This window comes from Colobus angolensis, unplaced genomic scaffold, assembly GCF_000951035.1.
Source record: "Colobus angolensis palliatus isolate OR3802 unplaced genomic scaffold, Cang.pa_1.0 Scaffold136, whole genome shotgun sequence".
NCBI lineage: Eukaryota > Metazoa > Chordata > Mammalia > Primates > Cercopithecidae > Colobus > Colobus angolensis.
The window spans coordinates 247,771-258,033 of record NW_012114444.1 but is presented as its reverse complement, the minus strand read 5'-3'; the positions used below and the strand labels follow the sequence as shown (position 1 = coordinate 258,033).

Below are 10,263 nucleotides of genomic sequence, written 5' to 3'. Positions count from 1 at the left end.
AAGGATCTAGAACTAGAAATACCATATGACCCAGCCATCCCATTACTGGGTATATACCCAAAGGATTATAAATCATGCTATAAAGACACATGCACACGTATGTTTATTGTGGCACTATTTACAATAGCAAAGACTTGGAATCAACCCAAATATCCATCAGTGACAGACTGGATTAAGAAAATGTGGCGCATATATACCATGGAATACTATCCAGCCATAAAAAAGGATGAGTTCGTGTCCTTTGTAGGAACATGGGTGCAGCTGGAAACCATCATTGTCAGCAAACTATCGCAAGAACAGAAAACCAAACACCACGTGTTCTCACTTATAGGTGGGAATTGAACAATGAGATCACTTGGACATGGGAAGGGGAACATCACACACCGGGGCCTATCTTGGGGAAACGAGGGAGGGATTGCATTGGGAGTTATAACTGATGTAAATGACGAGTCGATGGGTGCTGACGAGTTGATGGGTGCAGCACACCAACATGGCACACGTATGCATATGTAACAAACCTGCACATTGTGCACATGTACCCTAGAACTTAAAGTATAAAATATATATATGAAATAACAAAAACAAAACAAAACAAAACAAAACAAGGTCTTCCCATCTTGGCCAGGAAAGCCTCTGTCTTCCCGCAAGGAGTGCAGGCCTGCCCCTCCCACCTGCCTTAGGTGACTTGGCGCAGGCATCTGGGTCTTACAATGGCTGCTCCTTGTAGTCCTTGAGCCGTGGATGCATCCGACAGCCCGCAGGAGCCTGATACGTGGTGAACTCTGGCCTCACACTCCACAGCGGCCCCTTTGGCCCCGAGGCTGCTGTGGGAGCTGTGGTCCTGCTGCCACGGTGGTTGGCATAGTCAGTACTCATGCTCAGAAGTTTCCAGAGCTTCCTGCTGGTTTGGTTATATCGGGAGACAGATGATGGTTAAGGAAGAGGAACTCCTGGGTGTCCTGCCTTGTGCTTGCCAGCCCTGGGGTGAGAGATGCAGGAGGGTCAGTATCACCCCCTCCCCAAACTGCCCTTCTTAGCCCAAGAGTCTTCCACCAAGGCAGACCCTGTCAGCTCCTGGTTCATTGGCCCTCCTGGCTGCTTTTCCCTGTGTGGAAGCCGGACTCACACCAGCTACAGGCACTGGTGGAATCTTCACCCCTACCTTTGCCTTGGGCCGTGGATTCCTTTCTGCCTGTCAGACCTGGCTCAGTTTGCTGGGGCACGAAGGTCACAGCTGGCGGTGAATGCAGAGGCTGTTGCCGCCGATGGCCATAGGTCTTATAGCATTAGTGATGGACACAGTGAATGCCAACTTCTGTGCTTTGGACTTGGGCCCTCTTTGGAGAGGGGTCCTGTGTTCAGGGCACCTCAGAGTGTCTCGTGTCCAAGCTCCTGGAAACCTGGTGGCAGCTGGTGGAGTGCCTGCCGTGGGGAGCCTCTGGGAGACTCTGGCGTCAGAAGTCTTGCTCCTGTGTATAAACAGTCTTTAACTGAACACTTGTAAAACTGTAATGAGCCATTCATTTATTTGAATGGGGTGAGTTATTAATTTTCAGCAAACTGCAAGCAGCCATTCTGAGATGAATCGTTTGGAGAGAGTGTGCTCCCCAGAGTGAAGGTCTGCGATGGGCCCTGAGGTCTGAACCCATCGCCTGATGTGACCTCGCCTTTTTCTTTCCCCTCAGCTGCCCCACCCCAGGATGCACTGGCTCAGGACACGTCCGGGGCAAGTACTCCAGGCACCGAAGGTGAGAGGACCCTTGGATCTCACAGAGCTTCCTGGGAAGCAGATTTGGAGCCCCCCCCACCGCCCCCGCCCAACTCTGTTCTAGGCCCTTTTGCAGATGGAGAACTTTCCATCTTTTTCCACGGCTCCTGAGGCCAGGCTGCTGGCCCTTCTGCAAGGCAGCGACCTCCCACTCTAGCCTGGAGGCCCGTGTGGCCGTGGGCACGCCCTGTGGGGGAAAGATAGACCATCTGACCTACCAGAGCTGCACTGTGGTTTTCTTGTCTGGGTCCCCGGCAAGAACTGGATGAGTCTGTGGGGGAGGGAGGGAGGGAGGACCCTCGGGAGGGGCGCATGGTGTGGCTGAGGCCTCTCGTGGCCCTAGCCTGGCCCTCTCCACTGCCTACTCCTCCTTCCCAGTTTACAGAGCTGCCCCCTGGCCAAGAAGAGGAAGCTGGAGGGCGCTGAGGCTGAGCACCTGGTGTCCAAGAGGAAGTCGCACCCCCTGAAGCTGGCTCTGGACGAGGGCTATGGTGTGGACAGCGACGGCAGTGAGGACACCGAGGTGAAGGACGCCTCTGTTTCGGATGAATCGGAAGGAACTCTGGAGGGGGCCGAGGCTGAGACATCAGGACAGGAGGAGATTCATCGCCCCGAGCCAGCTGAAGGTGCTTTGTCGCTCTTTCTTCCCCGAATAAAGGGTGCTTAGTGTGGCCCTGGAGAATTGCAGCCTGTGAGTGGGGAGGGGCTCACTCTGAGCGAGAGAAAGCTCTTCCTGAGAACAAGGCATGTCTTGTCCCAACATGTGCTGGGCTTCCTGGGAGAGAGGTCTGCCCGTGGTGTTTATGGGGCCTGTGGTGTGTTTGTGTGTGAACACGGTGTGTGTAGGAGAGAGGCAGGGCAGACACAGACACGGGGCTGGTGTGTGTGTGTGTGTGTGTGTGTGTGTGCGCAGTTGTAGCATGTTTTGGCAGGTGTCTGCATGTCTATGAGAGACAGACAAGGCTGTGTCTCTGTGTGTCTGTAAGTGGGGAAGGGAGGGTCTTAGACTGGCCCTCTGGGAGACCTGCCTGGGTGCATGGGTGAGAGGTCTGCTTTCCCCTGAGGCACTCACAGGCAGATGCTGAGGAAACACCTCAGGTTGAGTTCAGGTGATTGAGGACCAGGTGGGGCCTCTGAAAATGGGGTGCCCGGGGAAGCCAAGACGGGAAGGAGGAAAGCAGATGAGTCCCCCATTTCCTTGGGGGGTCTACCAGGACTGCCATGTTGGGGCACCGAGCCCTTGGCGGAAGTGGGTGAAGCAGGTGCTTTGGCCCCTGGGTTCCAGAGGGAGGGCTCTGTACCCCTGAGTGCCCTGGCAGATCTGTAGCGGCCTGGGGTCAGACGAGGCCCAAGGTCAGCTCCCCCTGCCGTCCCCACCACCCACCCAACACTCCCTAAGCTTCTGCAATGGGGAAGGGTCTGAGATGGATTTTAGAAGCAGAGCCAGAGAGGGTCCTCAACCCCAGCTCCCTTGGGGGGCTCTGGAGTGAGTGCGCTGCCCCGTGGAATCAACACAGCCCTAGATCGCAGGGAGAAGAGGCACAGATTTTCCTGCTTTCTTATCAAGAAGGGCATCTGGAGTTGAGCATCATCCTGGGCTTGGACTTTCCCATCCGAAGTGGGTGGATGGCAGGGCCTGTTCCTACCACTGTGGGACGCGCTGGCCCAGGCGTCCCTGCTGACAACCCTATGGGGCCTGCATGTGGTGAGCACCCACCATATCTTAGTTTTGTTTTGTTTTTGTTCCGAGAGAGCCTCACTCTGTTGCCCAGGCTGGAGTGCAGGGGCACGACCTTGATTTACTGCAGCCTCTTCCTCCCGGGCTCAAGGAATAGCTGGGACTACAGGCGTGCACCACTACGCCCAGCTCGTTTTTGTATTTTTAGTAGAGACAGGGTTTCACCATTTTGGCCAGGCTGGTCTTGAACTCCTGACCTCAGGTGATCTGCCTGCCTCAGCCTCCCCAAGTGCTGGGATGACAGGCATGAGCCACCGCGCCCATTTTTTTTTACTGCTTTTCAATTATGAAACAATTACTATTTTTTAAAATCTGACTTGCCCGTTTTTATTTACTGCTTTTCAATTATGAAACAATTACTATTTTTTAAAATCTGACTTGCTGCTTAAGCTCCGTTGTATACGGTGCAGGTTGATCTGATTAGGAAAGTAAACGTGATGGGAGAGGAACGTTAAGGAAAAGTATCGAAGTAATTCTTGGTTCAGAAAATACATCAGTGGCCCATGACCTGCCTCCTGAAATATGTTCACCATGATATCTGGATTCAGGCAGAAGGGTTGGCAGAAAGTCCATACCAAATCCCTACTTCGGGAGTTTCGTGTTTCCCCTCGGCTCCCGTGTAAAGAGTGAGTGGTAGGTCAGGTGGAGGGGTGGTGGGTGTGTTGGGGACTGGAGACCTGGAGTCTTCCCACATGCTCTCTGGCCCCCACGTTGATTTTGATTTTGTGCAGGAAGGAGCCCCATCAAGTCCCATTTTGGATCCAACCCCACTGGCTCCTCCAAGGGCAGCTATAGCAGCTACCAGGGAATCATCGCCACTTCTCTCCTGAACTTGGGTCAGATTGCTGAAGAGACCCTGGTGGCCAAGCCAGGCCCTGGCATTGTGCACCTGCTTCAGGAGGCCACAGAGGGAGCTGCCAGCGAGGAGGGTGAAAAAGGCCTCTTCATCCAGCCAGAGGATGCCGAGGAGGTTGTAGAAGTCACCACCGAACGCTGCCAGGACCTGTGTCCCCAGTCCCTGGAGGATGCAGCCAGTGAGGAGTCCAGCAAGCAGAAAGGCATCCTGAGTCACGAAGAGGAGGACGAGGAGGAGGAGGAGGAGGAGGAGGAAGAAGATGAAGAAGAGGAAGAGGACGAGGAAGAGGAGGAGGAAGAGGACGAGGAGGAGGAAGAGGAGGAGGAGGAGGAGGAGGAGGAAGAGGCAGCTCCTGATGTGATCTTTCAGGAGGACACCTCTCACGCCTCTGCCCAGAAGGCCCCTGAGCTCCAGGGCCCAGAACCACCCAGTCCCAAGCCTGAGTACTCTGTTATTGTGGAGGTCCGCTCGGATGATGACAAGGACGAGGACACCCACTCCCAGAAGTCAACAGTCACTGACGAGTCGGAGATGCATGACATGATGACCCGGGGAAACCTGGGCCTCCTGGAGCAGGCCATTGCCCTGAAGGCTGAACAGGTGCGCACGGTCTGTGAGCCGGGCTGCCCGCCTGCCGAGCAGAGCCAGCTGGGCCTGGGAGAGCCAGGGAAGGCAGCAAAGGCCCTGGACACTGTTCGGAAGAGCTACTACAGTAAAGGTAGGGGTCAGGGGTGGCCTGGCCCTGCAGACTCATCCTTTCACCCCTGCCCCAGTGTACAAATGCAGGCTGAGAGCCCTTCTAGGACAGGAGGCTGGGAGATGGCAGAAAAGCAGACAAAAGGACAGATACATGACACAGACTGTGGTCAGATACCGAGCAAATGGGTTCCCACACTGCTTTACAGAGCAATCAGAGCGGAGACGTGTGAGAAAGAACCAGGTGGGAGAGAGGAGGTGGGAGGGACAGTGACCCACCCAGAGTGACTGGTCACAGCAGCATCTGGGGTCCGGAGAGGGTGGGGACTGTCCTGTCCCTTCCACCCCAACTCACACTTGTGGCAGGGATTGTGCTATCACAGAACCCGCTGTTCCCTACAGCCGTGCTGGGTCATCCTGATCCTCTCATGGGGTGGAGCCCAGCAGGCAGAGGTGTGGGGTGCCCTTCTCCTCAGAGGAAGCAGCCTGCCGCTGGCTCTGCATCTGCCTGGATTTGGCTCTAAAGTGTGCAGGGTATAGGGGCGGCATCCCCTGACCGCACTGAGTGGCTGATGTTGAGGTGAGGACAGACAAGGAGGGCTGCTTGGAGGGGCTTGGGACTGGGCTGACATGGTTGGGGAGCAACTGGGAGCCTGGAGTGCTGAGGTCTGAGGACGAATCCTGGGGGAACGGTTGCGGCCTTCACTGTTACTGGGGTGTCAGGGTCTGGACAGCAGGCTGGCTCTGCTCTGCTGACTGCCCATCTCAGATTCCTCCTTGGGACAGGGGCCTGGGGAGCAGGGCTGGCCAGGGGCTGCTCCCTCAGTGAGCCATGCCAGGGAGGCCAGGCCTTGGGCAGGTCAGCTTTGGCTCACCCGGCCTGGTGCAGAGAACCTTCTGCACCTGGGCACTTGGCCTCTCTTCTCCTAAGAGTAGGGACCTGCCCGGACCTCAGCCTATTTTTTCCCCACGTCTAGTCCTGCATCTCTTCTCCAGGTGGACGGGGGCAGTGGGAGTTCTTGGCGCTCTTCCAATGAGTGCCCCCAGGAAGGGTTAGCTGAGACCAGGGAGGGGCAGATAAGGAGAGAGAACTGGGATGGGAGGTGACTCAGGTGCTGGAGCCAGGAACCAAAAATGCAGGAGACACAGACTCAAGGCCAGCCCTGGGAAGACGCACTTGGCTCATGGGAGAGACAGACCTGAGCAAGACATAATTCAAGGGGCATGACAGGCAGGTCAGTGGAGACATGAGGGACATATTTTCTGGGAACACCCAGGCATATGAGACAAGCCCAGGGGAAAGATACTAAGGGACACAGGTGGGGACATGGTTTCAGGGTGAGATGGACCCCAGGCTTTGAGGGGACACCCTTTAGGGCAACCCAGATGGCGGGACAGCTCTTTGGGGACCCAGATTTAAGTCAGCACCATCATGCTCTGGCCTTGTGGGGCCATGGGCACAAAGAGACACAGGCTAAAGGTGAGACTTAGGGACGGGTGTTAAGGGCCTGGTGTGGTTACTAGTCTGGGTGTGGTGTGCTTGGGCCACACAGATCAGCGCAGAATTGGGTGGGACACGTATGAGGAACAGAGACACCAAGTGACAGCCCCAGGCCCAGGTTTTCAAGGGTCTCAGACCTGTGGGACAGACACAGGGGGACCCAGAGGCAAGGTGTCCTGCCTTCAGGAATAGATTTTCAGTGCATGGACCCAAAGGGACACAGCCCCGGGCGACACAGGCGGCCAAGCTGAGAACACCAGACAGTGCCGGGCTGGGCTGTGAGTGTCTGTGCAATGTGAACGTGTAGTAGGATAGAGACGAGACTGGGACTGGTTCTAAGGGACTCATGTTGGGACCCAGATGCAGCGAGAATTCTGAATGGAGGCTGTGGGACGGGGCGGCAAGCCCAGGAGGCAGGTGTTGGGCACGGGTTTGGAAGCCCCTCAGGACTCTGCTGCCTGTCCACATGGGTGGAAGTCTGACTTCCTCCTCCTTTGAACTGGGGGCAGCAGAGCAAAAGCTCCTTCCCTTTGGAGCCCACCGTCGGGGCCCTCCCCTCTGGTGTGGGAGTTCTGAGTTTGGCTCTGGGACCTCTGCGCCCTCCCAAAGGGGACAGCTTGTCCAAAGGTGTTTCACTGAGACGTCAGCTCTGCTGTGAGGGTCCTCGGTGCTCCCGCTGGTCCCTGCGCTCTAGAGTGACCAGACTGGTCCTGCAGAGTCTAGATGAGGTCAATAACAGATTTGGGTTTAAATTTCTGCCCAGACGTATATGAGTCACGCAGCCTTGGATAAGTTTCTTAGCTCCTTTGTCCTCCTCGTGTTGTCAGATTCCAAGGACATCTCCTGGCAGGAATATTGCCAAACGCCTTGACCTCTCTAGGCAGAAGGCTGACCCATGAGGCCTCCGCACTGTCAGAGGAGAGAGGAAAGAGGACTGCAGCTGCCATCTGGGTTGTTCTCCTTAAAACACTGCACAAACTGCTATTTGGGATGGTCAGGGCAGTATCAGGGCTTTTGCACACAGGTAGCCAGTGTGGGCTGGTTTCTTCAGGGGCACCTGACTGTCCAGCCCCAGTCGCCGTTCAAGCTCATGGGCAGTCTTGCCTCTCTTCTCTCTGGACGGCCAGAGAGAGGGGTCCTGAGCTACCCCTGCCCCCTCTCTGCTCACCACCCAGCTTCCTGGCTCTAACTGATGCGACTTGTGTGTTTTAGATCCTTCAAGAGCTGAGAAGCGTGAGATCAAGTGTCCAACACCAGGCTGCGATGGCACTGGCCACGTTACCGGGTTGTACCCTCACCACCGCAGCCTTTCTGGCTGTCCCCACAAGGATAGGATCCCCCCGGAGAGTGAGTAGCTCTGTGCAGCGTTAGCCCTAACCCTGAAGCTCAGGCTGCCTCTGTGGTGTTTGGGTGGTGTCTATGGGGAGGCGTGGCCTGCCCAGGGCCATAACCTGCCCCTTTGGTTTGTTCAGATGCTCATCCTTACATCTCCCCGCCTCCCCCTACAAACTGCCTCAGCCCAACCTTGAGCCCTTTGAGGCTGGGGCCCTGCAACCAGTCCATTTGTCTACCTAGAGACGCCAGTCGGGGTCAGAGCCCACAGTCACAGATCCATGGGAGGGGACAGGCAAGTGCCAGCACGCTGGGAAGAGAGAGGTCTTTGCAGCAACCTCTGTGCTCCGAAGGCTTGGGAAGCAAATACTTCTTCCAATTTTTAGGCTAGAAGCAGCAATTGTGAAAATTAAATTTAAAGGAGCAAACCACAGAATGAGAGGTTTTAAAGCTGGGTCTGGTTTCTGCCGCAGGAGGGAGGGACCACAGTGGTGGTGGGGGGCATGCCCTGATCACACTGAGGGTGGGGGGTTACGTCTGCAGGCTCTGGGGGGCTGGAGCTGACCTGCGTTGCTGCCCTAAATTGCTGTGTCCCCCAACTGCCCACCAAGCAGCAGCCTTTGGACAGGGCTCCTGCCTCCTCCTCAGCCTGTGCTCCCCACTCAGCTGGTGTTCCCCAGATTCTCTGACAGCCTTGGCTCCCTCCATCCCCGGTTCTCTTACAGTCTTAGCCATGCATGAGAACGTGCTGAAGTGCCCCACTCCCGGCTGCACAGGCCAGGGCCATGTGAACAGCAACCGCAACACGCACAGAAGGTACTTGGACTGAACTGGGCCAGGGTGGGCGGCCCCATGTGTGATAGGGCACCTGGGTTAGACCTGTATGTCCCTGTCTGGGCCTTGGGCCCGTGACCTGGGACAGGGCTCTGGCCTGCCAGGTAGCTCCCTGTGGGCTGCCCTTCTCCCTGCCTGCTGCCCTCAGGAGTGGGTATAAGGTCAGGGCACACCTAGGCTGTGAGGGCCCTTTGTGTGGGCAGAGCAGCAACTGGAGGTGCAGTTACTCCATGGGGTTGCTGCCTTGACCCCATGAGCTGGGGGTCTCAAGAGAGTAGGGGGCGGCCTGTGGAGGAGCGAGCAATGCACCCTCTGTGAAAAGAGGTACAGTGACCGTGTGGAGAGCCAGGTGAATACTTGTGTCCTGCCCACATTCAGAAACCTCTGCACACTGGCTCTTGCTCCTGAGTGGAAAGGGCAGAGACGAACAGTAACCTCGGCAGGCCAGGACTGTACTCTGGGCTGCTTTGTGGGAGTTCTGAGGCCCAGGTGGAAGTGAAGCTTCCCGACCGCCCTCGAGGTCTAGTTGTTGACTCGTCTTCTGTGGCGAGGGGGTCTACTCCCCCAGCCTTACCCAAAGTGTCATGGGTGGCCATGGCCTTGGTGGGATATGCCTTTGCCCCAGTATACGCTCAGCTGAAGGGACTGCCAGAGCTTTTGAGGTCACTTCATTTGACGAGAGGCCAATTCCCCATTACGTCACCTCCCCGAGCTGGCTGAGGGACTGGCGCTGGCGCTCACAGTTGACTTAATTCTGACAGAGGAAGCTGCTGCCTCCATGTCTTAGGCTTTCCTGGGCCTGAGTCATCCAGGGTCAGTGCCCAGGTTGTGGTCCAAGTAGGGCCCTGGGCTGCGCCAGGGCAGCTAACGGAACAAGAGCCAGAGATGGCTACAGAATCCAGCCCTGGAAGCTGGGAAGGGAGAGGACGCGGGTGAGGGGAAAGCCGGTCACCCAGACCCATGCAGAGGAGACAGCTTTGCCCAGAGCTTTCAAGGCCTTTAGGATGTATTTCATCTTTGTGTGTCATTGGCATAGAATGTTCCAAAACAGAAACTGACTAGGCAGCTTGTACTTTGAGGGCTCAAGAACAGAGTCAGAGAGAAAACCCCGCCCTGCAGAATGACAGGATTATTCCCGGCTCTGGCTTCTTGCACACCTGGAGTTCTCACATCTGAATGACCTTGCCGTGAGACACCCACACACGCAGTCACCCAGGACAGGACAGGCGTGGAGGGGAAGGCTCAGATATCCCTCCTCTTCCTTCCTCTAGTTTGTCTGGGTGTCCCATTGCTGCCGCCGAAAAATTAGCCAAATCCCATGAGAAGCAGCCACAGACAGGAGATCCTTCCAAGAGTAGCTCCAATTCCGATCGGATCCTCAGGTGAGTGAGATGAGCCGCAGAACTGAAGAGGCTGCCTCCCAAGTGCCTGCAGGGGGCTTCTTAGTCTCCCGCAGGCTTTGTGCGCACGTGTGTGAGTGCACGTGTGAGTGCTTGTGAGTGTACGTGTGTGAGTGCACGTGTGTGTACGTGTGTGTG

At 56.3% G+C, this 10,263-nt stretch overlaps 1 protein-coding gene across 3 annotated transcripts in view; it reads left to right on the top strand.

Annotated features, from left to right (window-relative positions):
* MYT1 (myelin transcription factor 1) overlaps positions 1-10,263 on the top strand; it is an 86,457-nt gene that overhangs the window by 47,984 nt on the left and 28,210 nt on the right. For all 3 annotated transcript variants that reach the window (XM_011934416.1, XM_011934417.1, XM_011934418.1), the window contains exons 5-10: positions 1,686-1,748; positions 2,147-2,394; positions 4,238-5,080; positions 7,772-7,906; positions 8,617-8,707; positions 9,997-10,107. In XM_011934416.1, the coding sequence (XP_011789806.1) occupies positions 1,686-1,748; positions 2,147-2,394; positions 4,238-5,080; positions 7,772-7,906; positions 8,617-8,707; positions 9,997-10,107 (1,491 nt within the window). The remainder of the gene's footprint in view (positions 1-1,685; positions 1,749-2,146; positions 2,395-4,237; positions 5,081-7,771; positions 7,907-8,616; positions 8,708-9,996; positions 10,108-10,263) is intronic.